We start from the raw sequence: 19,349 nt of genomic DNA on the forward strand, positions 1-19,349 counted from the left end.
ATGTCAGAATGCCAGATGCAAGGGAGGGCGCCAGAATGAGGTCTCTTGTTATCTGGTGTGCTCCCTGGGGCATTCGGTGGGCCACTGTGAGATACAGGAAGCTGGACTAGATGGGCCTATGGCCTGATCCAGTGGGGCTGTTCTTATGTTCTTAACATTTTAGGCTAAAATTAAACACAAGTGCTCTTAACTAAGTGCCATGAGTTTGATTCACTTGGGTATGCTTTAACTGTGGATTGGATTGCAGCCTTGGAAATTAGTCACTAAAGCTTTCCTCCTAAATGTTTATAACTTCATCTATATTTGTATTAATTATGCCTACGCACCCAGATATATGTGCATTCTAAGAAAAGTATATACCATCATTGCTGAACAAGCTCTGAGCCAACAAACAGGTGGAATGAATGGATCAAAAATTATTAATGAACTCTGGGCTGTATCCATGTTTCCTATATAAACTGTAACATGAAATTGGACCCCAGCCTTGTAAATAAACAGGTAGTAGGGTTTCTTTCAAATAAAAACAGTGAAAATTATATCAGTGGCATACTGCACTTACATAGGAAAATTATAAATGAGTTTCATTCTTAGTATCAAGAAGCCATTAAAAAATCATTAGTACAAAACAGGCTTTTGAATTTAACAGTTCATACTTTTTAAGAATATAAAACAACTATTTAAAGCATTATACCAACGGTTTCCAAACTTACCTGGGTCACGATGCCCCTGCAGCCTCCTCAGCTGAGAGCCACCATCTTGGATCTTATGAAACCTTGTGAGATCCAATATGGCAGTGCCAGGGGGAACAGGTAGGAGGGCCATGGGGAACATCCCATGGTGCCCCTGTGAGTCTGCCAACCCTGAGTGATTGCAACATACACTTTTTGGGAACCCCTGCATTATATTGAAACAAGCTTTATTCCGTTTACTAGGGCTTGAACCAAAGTTTCAATTCTAACAATTATTTGTGGATACATACCAGTTATATGATGCTTAAAAAAGTTACTTCATCAGATACTGCATATCTGAAATTTGTCTTAAATATCACATCTAGAAAGAATGGTTCAGATTCATTAGCTTTAATGTGTATTTTTTTTCGAGGAAATCCATATCTGATGACAATTAGGCATGTAAACAGGCTTTTCTTTGTTTATTATGACTGAATATAATGTTTGGTTTCATTGAATATAATGTTCAAATTTCATTAAATAACTCATTATTAAGGAAATGAATTTGCCGCATTAGTGTGCAATTTAAATGAAGCATTTATAGTTGGGCTGTTGTCATGAAGTTTTCCTTTTTTTAAAAGTGTCATTAAATACAATGAAATATTTTTTGGCTTCTTACCTCTAAGTCTTCATTCTCATCAATGTTTTGTATATTCTGATAGGCAGCAGTGTAAATTTCTAAGGCTTTTCCATGGAATAACATCTCAATTGTTATAAATTCAGAAAATATGTTCTAAAACCAAATTAGGGTACAAAGTGTTACATACACAAAGTCAATTTCTCAGAAAACTCTATCTGTAGCTATATGACTGAGTAATTTGATTCATTGGATGTTAAAAAAGATTAACTTTATATAGCAGCCTCTGTGAAGTTAGAACCAATTCTCTAACTGCCATGCTCTAACTTCCAATCCAGTCCTCCAACCACAAAGGACCTATTTTATACAGTCTGGGTTATATAAGTTTCCAGGCTCAGCTCAAGCCCTTTTAGTACCTGGGTCAGTGCTTTAAAGCAAGTATCTATGATTTTTTTTGTGTCTGGTACACAAAGGACACTACACTCACTCCAGATTAGCCCCCACTTTCCCCTTCTTTTTCCCCATGTTTCTCCTGCCACAGTGGTAGAGATGGAAAAGTCCATTCCCTCCCTTTGTTTTCTCATTGGCCGTGGCTCTGCACTGCTCTTCTGCTGTTTGAAAAGAGAAACAGGATGAGTGAGGCCTGGAAAAAGAAAGTGGGAGGAGGAGCAGTGGAGGCCACCCTAGCTAGAGCAGCTGTTACTCTACCTCCCTCCTCCTGCTTCTTTTTTCTTCACCAACAGGGAAGAAGTTACACAGCTGCAGCAGTGATGACAATGTGTTCTGCTGCTCCCTTTAAGGTACTGTGTGGCAATTGGGACTCTAGTGGACTGGCTCTGTAATGCTCTAATTTCTGAACATTCCAGTTGAAAGCCTTTCCCACCAGGAATGTTTCATTTGGCTTTCAAAAACCTACTATCCTTGTCATTCCATGTGATAACCTGCTACACTGTATGAATCATTTCCTTCTTTCATCTCATTTGTTTTATTGGCTGCTGATTTTCTGCCTTGTATTTCACCAATTGATTATACTGCTGAAATTTTATTGAATTGTTTTATTGCAGATTTTCTTTTGTAAACTACCTTGATGGCCCCTTGAATGGGAATGAAAGGCAGCATAGCAATTATTAATAGAAATTGTCAACATCATAATACACTGAAACTGTGCTACAAACTGGTATCTCATTTTAGTTACAAACTGAGAATATCACTGTGTCTAATTCTACTAAAGAACTGAATAATCTCATTTTCCTTGGGCCATTTTAAGCTTGATGCTCTATTAGAATTATATACACACCTTTATGTCTCTTATTTTTTGTTTTTCAAAGTTGTCAATTGTTTCCTCCAACTGACGACTTGTTCTAGTGGCATCCAATGAAGCTCTCTGTAACTCACTTTCAGCCTGAAAATGTAAATAGTGATAGAGTTATTTCTTAACACTGCTATTTAGGGGGTTTATCTCCCCCAAAATTATTGTGACTAAGTTCCACTGAAATTAATTAGACAAGTTAGGGCACCATCCTACCGTGCACTGGAACAGGCAAGCCAAGAGGCTTGTGCTGTATGCAGTGCAGGATAGGGGCCCAAAGTGGCTCAGCCAGAGATAAGGGGAAAGTTTCCACTTACCTCCGGGTAAGGCATCCTGGCCCCTATGGGTCTCCTTGGATTTGTGCCAGCTCCTTAGGTGGCACAAGTCCAAGGAGAGCGGAGCAGCTTGAAGCCGCCCAGGAACTGGAGTTGGAATCTGGCATAACTGCTAGGTCCCAGCCCCGCCACCCACTTGCTCCAGGTCTGCCCACCGTCCGCCCTTCCTCCACCCAGGAACGCCCCCTCCCGCCCACTCCAGAGCCTTGCGTTGGCCCAGCTGGGCTGAAGCAAGGCTCACCGCACAAGCCGCCACGGAGGCTGGATTCAACCTCAGTGCGCTGGTGTGGCTTGCTCGTGAGGAGGTGCAAACATGCTTTATGGCATGTTTGTGACCCTCCTGGGCCGGCGCAAGGGACTTGTGCTGGCCCCTCTGGATTGCGCCCTTAGTCAAAAGTAACTTTTCTCATTGATTGCATGACCAACATTCTTTGGATACAACCCAATGTTATCTTATAGCTTAATATTTAGAAATTGTTAGAGTGCTCTGGAAATGTATGCAACTACAGTAATAAACTCTGACAGGAGGCCATTAACATCAGGCTTTCACACCTGCATTCCTAAGCTTTGGAAGAAGTATGACATATGCAAAGGTACAGCTTTTAATTAAAATTATAGTTGGTTATAGTGAAGGAAAAGTAAAGCGATTTTAGAAGACAAGATCTGAAGAGAGATATAACAAATCAGAAAGCTTACAAGGAGATGACTGTAATCTTAGAATCTAAGCTTAGAATCTGAGAATCTAAGCAAGAGAGTTCCTTGCATACATGAGAGTTGTCAGAGTGTATGAACAGAAAAAGTAGATGTTTAAAATTTAGGGGCTCATTCAATGCAACAAACAATGCTGTTGTCCCTAAGAATTCTATCTCACACATTACAGAGAACTTGAAAGTCTTTGTTATGACTGCTTTTCTAAAATTGTGCATATTTTTTCATGTATTTATAAGATGGGTTTCAAAGCAACAAAGGAGACTACAATATGTTTGCATAAGCAGTATGATCACAATGATAATTTTGTTCTATATCTTCAAGCCCCACTTCAACAGAAGTGTGTGATTTGCTGAACTGAGATCTTTTGATTGAACTACGGAAATTAATTGTATGAAGTCCCCTTTATAAGATGGGTTTAGTCACTTATAACGGGGACTGCAAGTAAAGAACTTATACAGGAGAATTTTATCTCCTGTAAGAAGAGATAAAAATTCTCTTCTTATTATTTATAAGAAGCAATGGAACATGGTAGGGATAGGGATTGTAGAGAGTGTCTTGCATGTGTGTATAAACATGTATAAACCAGTACACCGCCTGTATATTTGTAGCAACCCAGAACACATGAATTTAGACTAAAGGTGTTAAACTAAAAGCTTTCAACATTTTCACATTAAAAAAGTGACTTTGTAATGCATTTCTAACTTTGGATTCTATCTGTTCAACATTTTTCAATATGCACATTTATTGGAGAAAGACAGAAAACACAAGTGATATCAGAAGTATGCTCATCACTCATACTTCTCTAAATAATTTTATGCACAAAGAAGCACTTTGGTACTTCCTCTGACTTTCAGACCTACCACCAATATTAGTACAGTAGAACCTCCAAAGTTGGCCACCTCTTCTTTTTTTTGTACACACATGGGTTTTTTTTTTTCTTTTTGTTACATTTTTAATATGAAGTTTATAAGTGATCAGAGTAATTTGCAGGTTCTTTTTTTGGAATAGTATATTTTCATGCAGGCCTAGATATTAACTTTGTATGTACCAATCTGAATGAGGGCAATTTTTAAAAATTATTATTATACAATAATACTAGGAGCAACTCCAAGATAGATTATATCAATGATATTGTAATACTTAGGTATGTTTAAAACGATCTCATGGAATGTGAAGGGCATTAGAGATACACATAAATGTCGGAAAGTACTTTCCAGGCTTGGGGAAATGAAATCAGGGATTGTGTTACTCCAAGAGACACATATTTTGCCTGGAGAGGAAAACCTCTTAACTCACAAATGGGTGGGTGAGGCTTATTTTACAGGGGATTCTACAAGTGCAAGAAGTGTGGCTATTTTGATTCATCAGTGTGTAACACTTCAAGTCTCTCAGGTCATAGCAGATGCAGAAAGTAGATATATAATATTAGTGGTCAAGTGACAAGGTGTAACATGCACTATTATCAATGTATATGGTTTTAATCAAGATAATCCGCAGGTGTTTCATAATTGTTTTAGTCACCTGATCAATATAGATTATCATCATGTGATATGTGCTGGAGATTTTAATGAAGTCACAGATCCTTATCTTGACAGAAGCTCTGCCTCTTTTAGAATAAATACGAAAGTTAGGTCAGCACTTAAAATATATATGGAAGATTTCGGTCTGATCGATCCATGGCATGCACTGCATCTTTTAGATAGAGACTATACATTTGTTTCCCTGGTCCATCATACCTGTTCTAGAATAGATTATTTTTTGGTATCCAAGTCCTTTCTATCTAAGATTACGCAAACTGATATTGACCTTGCTGTTTTATCAGACCACTCCCGAGTTTCGATATCCTTCACAATTTCGGGTGAAACTAAGGTATTTAAACCATGGTGTTTAGGTATATCCTCCTTAAATGATGTAAGCTTCAAATGTATGATAAATGAAACTAAAGAATTTTTTGAATTTAATGAAGGAAGTGTTTCATCACAAGTTTTTTTGTGGGAGGCATATAAGATAACATTGAGAGGTAAAATTATTTCCTATTCTTCCTATAAGAAAAAATTAAAGACAATGTGAGAGGAGACATTAAAAAGCAAATTGCAATATCTAATTCACCAGTTGGCTACACTGCCTTCACCTGATGCTTATGCTCAATTACAAAAAGTGAAAATTGAATTGGAGGAGATAATTTCCGAGAAGATGAACGTGCAATGATTTGTTTACGTCAGACGTATCGGGAGAGTGGTGAGTGACCAGGTAAGATTTTATCTCATCGACTAGAGCAGCAAGGTCTTAACAAACATATTCCTATTATAAAGGATGAGGATGGTAATCTTTGTTCTAATCCTAAAGGAATAAATGAACAATTTTTCAAATTCTATTCTAAGTTATATGGATGTGACAGGGAACCTTTGAATGAGGATATAGAATCCTTTTTTTTTAGACATGAAGCTGCCTGGGTTAAGTGTGGACCAACAACAAATCTTGGCTGAACCAATTAAGTTGGAGGAAATTAAAAGTGCAATTTTTAAGTTGTCATTAGGAAAAATGCCAGGGCCTGACGGATTCCCCGTGGAATGGTACAGGATGCTTTCTGATGTTTTAGTCCCATGGTTATTTTTATTTTATAATGAGATTTTTGCATCAGGCATATTACCCCCTTCTATCGCAGAAGCCTATATTACACTCATTCCAAAACCAGATAAGGATCGCACTGACTTCGCTAATTACCATCCTATATCATTAATGAATGTGGATGCCAAAATTCTATCTGTGGTGCTGGCTAGTAGATTGCAGCAAGTTATCAAAACACTTGTACATCCTGATCAGGTTGGATTTATACATGGTCGACAAGGGGTTGATAACCTAAGATTAGTAGTAGATCTGATTACGTTGGAATAAAAAAAAAACCATCAGTGTGCTATTATCTCATTGGATGCTGTGAAGGCTTTTGACTGGGTTCAATGGCAATTTATTCTGTTTAGCCTCACAAATTTGGAATACCTCAAGAGTTTTTACAATGGGTTCAGATTTTATACTCTCGGCCCATATCACAAATAATAACAAATGGTTGTATATCTCCCAAAATATATTTGGGTAAAGGAAACAGGCAGGGTTGTCCACTCTCTCCTCTAATTTTTAATCCTTGTTTAGAGCCTCTTGCCTGTGCAATTAGGCAAAACTCCAGAATTCAAGGAGTTAAATATAATAGTGAATTTAAGATTGTTTTGTATGCTGAAGATATGATGTTATTTATTGCAGACCCCCTCGTGTCTATACCTGAATTACTGAAACTCATGAACATTTTTGGTATTATTTCTGGTTACACTATTGGTTGGCAACCTTCAGTCTCGAAAGACTATGGTATAAGCCTACAGCAACCGGTATTCCCAGGTGGTCTCCCATCCAAGACTAACCAGGCCTGACCCTGCTTAGCTTCCGAGATCAGACGAGATTGGGCATGTGCAGGGTAACTGAGCAAATCTGAAGTATTGCCTCTTGGAGACAGTATTTTGCAAGATATGTTTAGTGTATGGAATTTTAGGTGTCCTGAGTTTATTAGGTATTTGGGAATTCTTATTCCCAGAGATATCAAGCAGATGATTAAATTGAATTTTGATAAGCTGATACTTGATATCTCATTGGATCTTGATAAATGGGCATCCCTAAATATGTCTCTATGGGGAAAAGTGAATACTTTAAAAATGAATATTATTCCTCGTATTATATATGTACTACGTGCAATTTTCTTACATATACTACAAAGTTACAGGTGGAGCCTATTTATCTGCGTTAGTTCTGTTCCGTGACTGGGCGCAATTAACAAAAAACGCGTTGTGCTAAATTCCATAGAGTTACGCAAATACACTGCAGCCTAACACTTCCAGATGGAAGGAAACTAAGGCAGCTGTTATCAATCCCCTTCCCTCCGCTCCGTACTCAGCCTCAGCTAGGTATATTTGGAATATGATGGCATGGAAGTTTGAATTTGATACCTATTCCCACTGTAGATTAACATTATGGATGAATCCAACTTTAAAGATTAATAGGGAATTTTTTTTATGGAGGAGCTGGACTGATAGGGCAATTTTTACATTAGATCAACTTATTGATCAGGATCAGGAATTTTTTTCATTTGATAGACTTAGTGAACAGTATCACTTTCCAAAGTCTGCTAGCTGGCAATATTTACAGTTGCAACATTTATTCCTTTCTAAATTTGGTCCCTCTGCATTATCTGCTTCACAAACTCCTCCACTCCTAGATGTACTTATGCAGTCTGTTGATATGAAGAAGCCAGTAATATTTGTTGATAAATATCTAATGTCATATACTAAGTTTGATACACAATTACTTCGAATTTAATGGAACTCTGAATTGGAATGTCCTATCCTGCGTGAGCAATGGGCTGTGGCACTTAAGAATATACAGGCAATATCTAGAAATCTTAAGCCTAATATAGCAAAAAATACCCTTTAGAATATATTGGATACCGCAGAGGCTACTTCTTAAAGGACTTAGTAAGGAACCTAGATGTTGGAGATGTTTGAGTTTGAATGCTACACTTACACATATGTTGTGGTCATGTCCTGTTACTGTAAGCTTTTGGGATGAAATAATTAATATTATGAAGATAGTGCTACAGCAACCTTTAATTTTTACAGATATGTATATAATTCTTAATTATCTACCCGTTATCTGGAGACTCACACCTGGACAATTGAAGTGGACTCTCTGTGCCCTCACAGTAGCAAAAAGACTTATATTACTTCATTGGAAGGAGAGATGCCCACCTACATATGCCCAATTGACGAACGATATTTTACATTTATCAGTATTTGAGCGAATGGCCTATCGGCGTCAACTGCATATGGATTTATTTGAGGATATCTGGAGGCCATTCCTTGACATAATAACATAAGCCGCAAGAAGTGTTGATACCAGATACTCTGGTCATGTACATGTATAAATATTTTTTCCCTTTTTTTAAGCAATTCATAAGCATGTATCAATGTTATATTCTCTTTTTTTGTTTGTTTTTGTTCTGTTCATATAAAACAATAAAATTTAAGAAAAAAAAAAGAAGCCACAGGACAATCCCTCCCCTACGCCTGCTAGCAAAAGGGTTTTTATAGGTGGACACACTGCACATAGCCAATGGACCTGCGCCAGCTTCCTGGACATGTACCAAGTTGTGAGGAACATGAGGTTGCTTGTGCATAGTGAAGCCACTGTCCTTTCACTTTGGTTCCCATCACCAGTGCATTACTTTACACTTATATTGAAACACAACTGCTATTATGCTGCCTATTCTCCCGGTTTGGAGTGATTCTTCTGGAGCACTTCACAATCCCTTCTGGTCTTCACCACTCAGAAAAGTTTAGTGTCATCCACAAACTTGTCCACCTCCCTGCTTATTCCTGTTTCCAGGTCATTTATGAAGATGTTGAAAAGCACCAGTCCCAGGACAGATCCCTGAGGCACTCCACTTTCCACCTCCACTTTTTTTGTCAATTGCCCATTGATACCCGCTCTCTGTTTCCTGGTCCTCAACCAGTTCCCAATCCATGAGAGAACCTGTCCTCTTATTCCCTGACTGTGGAGTTTTCTCAACAGCCTTTAGTGAGGGACCATATCAAACACCTTCTGGCATTTAGTGAATCTGAGGAGACCCAGTGGAGGCCAGGCAGCCTAAGTAAAAAAGTTTTTTTTTTTAAGCTGTTGGAGCTATGTAACATGCTACATGCTATGGGCTGGCAAGGAATAACATTGGTCTGACTGTCTGCTATGAAACCAAGTTTTTGTTTTTTTAACTTACAATTTATTTTAAGCTTATAAATTTTCAGGGGTTTTTTTAAACACTGATTGTGGGCTGTTTATTCTCTGTCTCTTGATATAGATATAGATGATATAAATAGTAAGCATCACAAGAGGATCAATTCTCATTGCTATTTGCAATAAAACTTTTTAAAAATCCAATCTAAATAATAACTTGGCCTTACATTTGTTGTCCTGGGAGCTAAACATTATCTAATATTTAAATGCCTTTTTTCCTTATGTTGACCAATTTCCTCCAGTCCCTTGGGTGGTCAACTTAAAGAGGTTCTACTGTATTTCTTTTGACACTCATTATTGCACAATTGGATATTGTTTTATATGATATTGTATAAAATTACTTCCTGAACAAGACGAAGAAAAATGCTCAAGGAGGATACTAGGCATGGCAATTAAGATAATATCTTGCAGTAAATCCAAATATCAAGTCAGGTCAAATTACAAAGACCACTCTATTACTCCAATTAATGATAACACACAAAATCAAAACACAACAAATGCTAAAATTGACAGTATAGTACTGTAATACTATATGTCGAGAAGTCCCTTTAAAAGCTCAGGGAGAAAGAAAAGCATACAGGTGCTGTTCCTTTAAAAATTTGGAGAAGAGCTTGCTGACACAAGTTGGGAGTAAAAAGAAGAGCCTTCATGAGGCAAAGGATGTAAGTGCAGGGAATGTTAAAATTTAGTTCCCAAGAAGATGAGGATGTACACATATAACAAAGACCCCCTGTATAGTAAATCAGATGTAAGCAATGTATTACAGCTCAGGTAGTACCTGCTATTTCATAAATGTGCAGCAGAGTCACAATAAGCAATTGTTAGTAGATAGTTCTGTTCTGATATTCTCTGTTCTGATATTTCATATCAAACAGAAGACCTACCTGTGACTGAAGTTAGCCATGAAGGAAAACAATTTTTTTAAGTTACAGAAAATAACTATGCTTGCAATATTCAACATACTCTACTTATCATATTTATACAAAATAACTCAATGGGCTCCATGCCTCTCTTTGTGTATTCTTGGGTATTAGTGATTTTAAAAACCTTGAAACTGTAACAAATGGGATAGCAAAGACATAACTTTCTGTTTTCCTTAAGAGCTTCATCTCAGCAGATTAAATCATGTTGATTTGCTAATTTAACTGCCAAACATCTGATGAATATTTTAGGGAGATACCGCATAGAAGAAATTTCAGAGGAGAGGCATACTGCACGCATGTATACAACATTTGCGCAACAGTCTTATGTAGTAAAACAAATGTAGTAAAAACAAATACTTTCCATAGCAGCTATATAATTATTTCTTATGTGCAAAGGATACAATAATGTGCCTATCTGATGGATTCCGTTGACGTGTCCTTTCCAATTGAGATAACTGTTTTGCTTCTCGATTCTTTGCTGTTAAAGTCACTTTAAGATCCTCCTGCAATTATAGGCACTTTCAAAACAATTTTAAAATGTAGTTTTATATCAGTTCATGTGAACGGACTTGTGCTGGCTGGCGCAAGAATGGGACTCAACGCTGCCAGGCTGGCATGGGCTTTTACGCCGGCCCAGCCTGCTCCTGAGTAGATTAAAATGTGCCTTATGGCATGTTTGTGACACTCTGAACCTACATGGGGACGGCTGTGCCTGCTGAACACCACTTTACGATTGTGCCATAAATTTAACACAGGAGAAGGCAACTTCGTTAGATACCACAATAAGCAAACCCTTATTTCTTAGAACGAGAATGTCCAAATTTAAGAATTTCTTGATATATTAATGTTTAATTATATTAAGTATATTCAACTCAAACAGAAATTAAAAAGATTTGAATTCGGTTTGTCCCAGCCAGCACATAAAAGACTGAACACACAGTTTCCCAAACTTTTGTATTATGAATGGTCATATTTACTATTAAGAAAATTAAAAGACATTAGTTCCATAAACAATATCCTAATTGCACTGGAAATGATCCTTTATAGATGGTAACTGACCTTTTCCAGGGCTACAGCTTTTTAGGAACTTTTTAATTCTGTGCCTGGATTCAATTAAGAATTCAATTAATAATTTTAACCAAATTTAAGAGTTTTGTTGAATTAAACTCAAATCTGTTACATACCTATCTCCATGGAGTGGAAACAAATTCAGCAGTCAAAAAATAATTTTCCATGAGTTAAGTCAGTTATGCTTTAGAATTTACAATGTTGCTATTACTGTTACTTTAATAAACAATAGGAAGCTGACTTGTATTGAGTCAGACTATTGGTTCAACAGTACTGCTGACGCTGACTGGAAGCAACACTCCAAGATCTCAGACAGGAATTTTTCTCTGCCCTACCTGGAGATGCTGGGGTTGAACTCTGAACCTTTTGCATGCAAACCCACTGAGCTATCACTCTTCCCTCAATCAGATGATGATAATTTCATGCTCATGTATGTAAAAATTAATTACTTATATTACATAACCTTAATGGAGATATCAAGATTTGATACTTGAAATACTATTTCCTCACATCAAAAACATTGATTACTCTTGCTTGGATATCTACTTTCAATCCATATCTAAAGTATCCATCTTAAAAACAAAAATAAAAACAAAAGCTAGCACCTACTCGCTTAAGTTTTACGATGGTCCCATAACATTTCAGAGGTTCAACCACTTTGGCTTCAAGTCTTTCTACCTATAAGGAAAAGCAATGTATCATTTCAATTGTACATTTTGGCTGTTAATCTTAAAACATGAGATGTCCCACTGCTTGCAAAGAAATTAAAAAAGGTGAGGGAGGGAGGGAGGGAGGGAAGAAGAAGAACAGTAGGAAAAAAATCACTAAGGAAAAATCTATATTGTGCACAGTATTAAATGAATTAAATCTGCAAGTTTATTTCAGTCATTTGACATTTAACTGATGTATTTCAACTGAAATACAACTGACAATCAAATTTCAGTTGTCTTTTTGAGGTACTGAAGAAAGCATTATAAACAGAAGCTACCATTCATTAAGACAGAAAGATTACATCTAAGAATTTCTCCATCATTTCACATTACAGAAAAATATCAACCTCCAAAATGATTTAAAATATAACCAAGTGTTGTCATTAACTCTCGGTCCCAATGATTAACAGCCCAATCCTGAGCTGCCTGTTGCACCAGGACTGCCGCAGTGCTGAAACAGCTGCCGCTGCATCCTGCGTACAACAGGGCAGCCCCCACCAGCTCCCCAGGGTAAGGGGACTTTCATCCCCTTCCCCTGGGTAAGGGAAGTAGCCCCTAAATGGGGCTACTCGATTCTGCGGCAGCCCTTGGGCTGGCACAGAATCAAGAGCCTCCATGTTGGGCCCATAGCCTGACAGAGGCTTTGGATGCGGCAGAGCAGAGCTCCACCAGTCCCACCTCCCTCCTGCCCTGCTCCCTCCCCTGGCACGCCTCCTCCCCGCCCTCTCCCCACCCAGGAACTCCTCCTCCCTGCCTCCCCCATATCCCCACTCACCTCTCTGCTTCCCCATGGTCTGTGTGACCACTGAGCAGTGGAGCACTGAGTCCCCCCCCCCCCAACAGCCCAGCGCTGGCTGGCACTGAGCTACCCCCAGCACTGGCATTGAGGACTGTGAATGTGCTTTATGGTACAATTGCAACACTCATTGCTGGCAGAGCACCAGTGGTATGAGCTCAGGATTGGGCTCTAAAATTGGTTCTCATCAGCTAAAGATTTAGATGATTACCATAGATACTTGCCTATAAGGCAAGAAATTTGTACCCCAAAATCACAGGCGAATCGTCCCCTCGCCTTATCTCCACAGTCACCCAGGGGGAGGTGAGGGGGCCATCTGCACTTGGGTTGGGGGGAATTCGGTAGGAGGATGGGCAGCAGTGCCTCCTCTGGGCCTTGTGTGGGGCTCCTGGCAGCTGTACCTCCCACCCGCCTGCACCCAGCTGGTCTCCCTATCACACCAGGAGCCAGAGGAGTTCCGGAGGAGGCAGGGCGTACGGGGCAGTCTGCTGCCCAGCATTCCCTGCATCCTCTTGTAGCCTGCCAGGCGCACCCCCTGCTGCAGTCCTGCCATTTCCTGGGGACAGGGAGCGGAGCGGGGGCATCCTGGCGGTGGCGGCCGCCAGATCAATGGAGGGCAGGGAGTGCGCGGGGAGCATCCTGTGTTGCCCACTCCTTGCCACTCCTGGCATGGGGACAGCGTGCCTCCCTCCCTGCCCGCCACAACCACACACTTGGGAGTGGGCAGCGCAGGATGGTTCTCAGGTGCTCCCTGCCCTCCATTGGTCTAGTGGCAGCAGCAGCCCAGGTGCCCCTTAAAATTAATAAGAGGGGAAGCAGAGTTGTATCAGTGCTGTGAGCAGTATGTGGGAAGGGCAAGAAAGGATAGCACTAGTTTGGGCAATCCCCACTCCAAAATTATTTGCATGGCTGCCTGTTTTTGATCTTGCACAAGACAACCCCCAACTATTCCAAAACTGGTTTATGAAATCCATGGATAATGAGAGCCATCTATATCCACTTATTTGAAGGAGGAAATGTAATTACCAAGTCTATAGTACATATTTTGTTTACTCATGAATGGACTGTCATTCTTTAGTCTTCAAGGAAAAAACTTTCCAAAGTAGCCATGTAGTCAAAGCCAAGCTATGATTTGAAGTATTAATTTTACACAACTATGTACGAATTAAATTACATACCTCTGCCTGGCGATAATCTTGAAGCTTGGACAACTCATTTGCAAAGTTTTTCAATCCAAGTTTTAAACTGGGCGTTTCTGTAGCAGCATAAGCATGTATCTCATTTACTAGGAGATCTGCTTTGTCTCGCAGTCTGGCAGTTTTTCGTATATATGCAGCAAATATTTGGCACAATTCACCAAAATGTTTTTCCACGTTTGACACAGCTTCCCTTACTTGTCTTGTCTGACTGTCCCTAGACCGGGGAGAAGTTCCAGTAGTAAGATCAGATGCCATTGAAAACAGAAGACACTGAACAATATTGAATTGTATCCTAAGTAAGAAAGTCGTAACAGAGCAATCCTATACCTGTTTTCTCAGAAGCCTACCATAATCAATCAGAACTGAATTAGTCACAACTAGCTTATTTCAATGATTTTAATGGTACTTAGTCATGACTAACTTTCTCCAGATACAACTCTTTGACAATTCTACAATTATTGTAATATCAGTTGTTGATTTGGAGCTAAGAAAAGCAGAAAAATAAGCATTTAGGTTTAGAAATCTGGCCTATCAAGCAATAACTTTTATTAACCAGAAAATATAATGGAAAATATTACTATAAATATCTATTTACAAATATGATCAAGATGGCATATCAGTTAATAACAACATTTCTGTATTTTCCCTTTCTCCTGCTCCTGCCAGCACACATAGATCAAACTATTTCATTTCATTCTCACACTCACCCTGTGAGGTAGGTCAGATTGCAAAAGAGTGTCTTTTCCAGGATCACTCACTGAGCTTCAAGCTTCAGTGAAAAGATCAATATCAACCAGATTTAAAACTGGCCCTCATCTGCATTCTGAAGGAACACATTCTAGTTAAAAGGGTCTACTTTGTATTATTTCTGAATATGCCTTAAAATATTGACAGCGTATTACAGAACATAAATACAATTTAGAAGAACATAAAATCTAACCCAAAATATATTCTCACTAGACACCCATTAAATGACAAACATTAAATGTTTGTCCATCACTTTTGAGCTTTGGGGAATTCAAGAGAAAGGGAGCGACAGATCTGGCAAAAATTGGAATACCTGGTGTGGATAGCCAGGATACTTTGGAGCATGCACTGCTCCTGGGCTATCTTAGTTATTTGGACAGAACATACAAGAGGTAGTGCAGCATAGTGGTTAAGAGTGCTGCCTAGAGGTGATTGGGATCTGGATGAGGGCTAACAAACAGAAACTATATCCAGACAAGACAGAGATTTTCCTGGTTCAGAAATCAACAAAGCATGAACTGGACTATCATCCTGCTCTGAATGGAGTTACAATCCCCCTGAAAGAGCAGGTCTACAGCTTGGGGGTTATCCTGGATGTCCAAGTGTCAGCTTTGCCCAGCTTTGGTTGGTGCACCAACTGTGGTTCTTCCTGCCTCAATCAGATATGGCTACGGTGGTCCACATGTTGGTGACATCAAGATTAGACAATTGCAACATTCTCTATGTGGGGTTGCTTTTGGAGACAGTCTGGAAGTTAAAGTTAGTGCGGAATGTGGTGGCTTGTGTGGGTGCTGGATATTGCTGGTATGCACATGTTTCTTCAGCAGTCTCACTGAGTTCAATAATACTAAGTTCCAAGAAAGTGTTCCTTGAACTGCAGTCTTAGATAGCCAGTACCCGAAATATAGAGGGATAACGTTCTAAATTCAAGTTTACCTATCCACTAGATCAGTGGTTTTTAAACTCTCAGGGAGAATTTGAACTGCAGTAAGTTCTTGCGGGGGCGAGGCAGCAACGCAATCCCCAGGATTGCATTGCTAAGGGGGCTGCAGGGACAGGAATGCACTCACCAGTCCCTGTAGCAGCCTGTCAGGGGTGCAGAGAGCCCTGTGTGATTGTCTGCAGGGCTCTCTTCAGCTTAAAAAGTGTAAGGTAAAAGTGGAGTGACTGCCCTCCACTTCTGCAAAACCAGAATTGGAGCTCTATCACTGTACTTTCACTTTTTAAGCTGCGGGGAGCCCTGCAGACACGTGCGCAGGGCTCCCCGGCACCCGCGACAGGCTGCTGCAGGGACTGATGAGTGCATCCCAGTCCCTGTAGCCCCCTTAGCAACACAATCCTGGGGATTGCATCGCTACCTCCCCCCTGCCCCTTAAGGGGAAAGTGGCCTGGGCTCTCTGGCTGGGACGTCATGATGCCCCAGTTTGAAAAGCCCTGCTCTAGATCAATCTATCGGTGATATAATTCAAATCTCCTCTTTCATGTATCTGATAAAGCTGGATGTTGTTAGAGTAACACAAGTCACAATAAACCAATTTGACTCTAAGGTGTTACAGCATCATTTTGCTGAATAATATCACAATCACCACACATTTTTTCTGAGAGTGAGGCATCTGGTTAGTGATCCCACCATAGCTGCTATAGTGATTTTCTCTCTGCTGAACATACTTGCCAGGCATCCACTACATGTAGGTTCTAGTTTGTTTATATTATAGCAATTTCCAGAAAGGTAGCCATGTTAGCAAAAACTCAAAGCATCTGGTGTCATCTTAAAGACTAACAGATTTATTTTAGCCTAAATGTTCATGACTTGAGTCTACTTCATCAGATGCATCTGACAAAATGGGCTTCAACTCAGAAAAGCCTATGCTAAATTAAATTTGTTAGTCTTTAAGGTGTCACCAGATGCTTTGTTGTTACATATTACAGAATACTTTCAATCTGAAAAGTGTTTTACAAATATGATTGGAGGGGTATGTCACCGCAGTAAGCCCATGAGAGAGGACTTCAGTCCAAGCTTTTGTCTGTGAACAGAATCTCCAGACATTCACAGAAAGGAAACAAACATGCAAAAGGCCCAACTCAACAAAGTTAAACTTTGGAATTCATGCAAGTAGAACAACATGTTAAGCAGCCTGCTGCTTAACAGGCTTCTTAACATGATATATTCTACTTGCACAGGAAGCAATAGCATGAACTTCAAGTGAAGATGCAGTAAAAGCATATCTGTGTTGGAAAAGTGTTACAGACAAAGCAGTATCTTTAGTTTGAAGGGCTAGCATATATTCGGACACTCTGATCTTATACAGGAGAAATACCACTGAAATCTATAGGACTAATTTCTGGTATTATATCTGGAAACTAAATACACATGCACACACTTTTCAAACACTTTACACTTTACACTCTCACATAATACCAGAACCAGGGGACATCCACTAAAATTGAGTGTTGGGCGGGTTAGGACAGACAAAAGAAAATATTTCTTTACTCAGCGCGTGGTCGGTCTGTGGAACTCCTTGCCACAGGATGTGGTGCTGGCGTCTAGCCTAGACGCCTTTAAAAGGGGATTGGACGAGTTTCTGGAGGAAAAATCCGTTATGGGGTACAAGCCATGATGAGTATGCGCAACCTCCTGATTTTAGGAATGGGTTAAGTCAGAATGCCAGATGTAGGGGAGAGCACCAGGATGAGGTCTCTTGTTATCTGGTGTGCTCCCTGGGGCATTTGGTGGGCCGCTGTGAGATACAGGAAGCTGGACTAGATGGGCCTATGGCCTGATCCAGTGGGGCTGTTCTTATGTTCTTATGTTCTTATGTACTTATGTGTTAGAATTGCATCAAAAATGTATAATTTTTAATGCAAGACAATTATGGGTGGGTAGGTGCATATGTGTGACATGTGCGTGTGTGGAGGCAGGTGAAAGACAATGAACCATCACCACAATGTAAGTGGTCAAAAAATGTGAAGAGTCCAATAACAAACCTGGTTTTTTTCTTCTTCTAGCTTCCTTTGAAGTGGGGTTAATTAACAGAGGGACTCTGTTGACAGGTGTGGTGTATGGGACTCAAGCTCTGTTGAGCTGCTGAGGCTTAATTTTTGCCCAAATTACACACTGACCAGAACTCACAGAGCAGTTGTAAGCATGTTTACTCAGGGAGTAAGGCCAAGAGTATATGCAGTTACTGGGATTGCAGCCTCTGCCCCAGAAAACCTGTTTTCAGTAACATGTGAAGTAACTGAAATGAAGTGTGCACTTGAGCATGTGAAGAATGTCTTTCCTTCCAGGGTAAGCCAATGAATATGTCCTGACAAATTCAAGATTTGAGGAGGAGGGTTGCTTGCTGAGTAGGGCTCTGGAGCAGGCTGAGCTCCCAGTGAGTGTCATGTCCTAGAAATGAGCCCTGCTGTCCTGGGGGGGGGGGGGCGTAGCGGCACTAAGGCTGCAGTCCTATCCACACTTTCCTGGGAGTAAGCCCCATTGACTACAATGGGGCTTGCTTCTGAGCAGACACGTATAGGATGGGGCTCTGAGGCTGCAGTCCTGTCCACACTTTCCTGGGAGTAAGCCCCATTGACTATAATGGGACTTACTTCTGAGTAGACACGCCCAGGATGGGGCTCTGAGGCTGCAGCCCTACCCACACTTTCCTGGGAGTAGGCCCCACTGACTAGAATGGGCCTGACTTCTGAGGAGACCTGCCCAGGCCTGGGGTCTCCCCGTCCCCTCGCAGCCCCGCGGCTGCTTCCTTCCTTCCTCCCTCCAGCCGAGGGGCGACGGGGCATCTCCCCGGACTCTCGCCCGCGGCCAGCAGCTTCCGCAGGCGCAGGAGGCCGGACGGAGAAGCCTCCAGTCCCGCCCTCCTTCCTCAGCCCGTTACCTGGAGTCTAGGCCACGGCCCAGCATCAACATGGCGGCGGCGGTTGGACCCTCCGCTTTCGGACCCGTTGCCATGGACACCAGGCGCCGCCCATCCTGAAGGAGAAGCGCCCCTTGCGCGGACGAGGCGGAGCCTACCCAGAGCGCTGCCGCCCCCCGCCCGAGCCCGGCGCCCAGAGGCCCGAGGGCAGCGCCGTCCCAAGTGAGCCCTGCTGAGCGAGCTCGGGAAGACGGCGGTGTGCCTGTGCCTGCGCTGCCCCCAGACCAGGCCACAGGCCCACCCAGTCCAGCTCCGTGGATCCCAAGCGACCCACCAGCTGCCTCAGGCTGCAGCCCTCTCCGCACGTTCCCGGGAGTAAGCCCCTTGGACTCGAATGGGACTTACTCCTGAGTAGACAGGCAGAGGCTTGGGCTGCAGTCCTCTCTGCACTTTCCTGGGAGTAAGCCCCATTGACTGCAATGGGACTTACTCCTGAGTAGACACACACAAGATTGGGCTCTAAGGCTGCAATCCAATCCACACTTTCCTGGGAGCAA

The 19,349-nt window shown here is 41.0% G+C and overlaps 1 protein-coding gene across 1 annotated transcript in view; it reads right to left on the reverse strand.

The window, feature by feature from the left end:
- Positions 1–18,918, reverse strand: part of CIBAR1 (CBY1 interacting BAR domain containing 1) — a 27,551-nt gene extending 8,633 nt beyond the window's left edge. Inside the window, exons 1-7 of the mRNA XM_066625708.1 lie at positions 18,814–18,918; positions 14,165–14,399; positions 12,090–12,158; positions 10,814–10,915; positions 10,374–10,379; positions 2,603–2,707; positions 1,348–1,461 (exon numbers count right to left, since the gene is read on the reverse strand). Of these exons, the coding sequence (XP_066481805.1) occupies positions 1,348–1,461; positions 2,603–2,707; positions 10,374–10,379; positions 10,814–10,915; positions 12,090–12,158; positions 14,165–14,399; positions 18,814–18,887 (705 nt within the window). The 5' untranslated portion in view covers positions 18,888–18,918. The remainder of the gene's footprint in view (positions 1–1,347; positions 1,462–2,602; positions 2,708–10,373; positions 10,380–10,813; positions 10,916–12,089; positions 12,159–14,164; positions 14,400–18,813) is intronic.
- Between the last annotated feature and the right edge of the window lie 431 nt (positions 18,919–19,349).

The sequence above is a fragment of the Tiliqua scincoides genome, chromosome 4 (genome assembly GCF_035046505.1).
Source record: "Tiliqua scincoides isolate rTilSci1 chromosome 4, rTilSci1.hap2, whole genome shotgun sequence".
In the NCBI taxonomy this organism is placed as follows: domain Eukaryota; kingdom Metazoa; phylum Chordata; class Lepidosauria; order Squamata; family Scincidae; genus Tiliqua; species Tiliqua scincoides.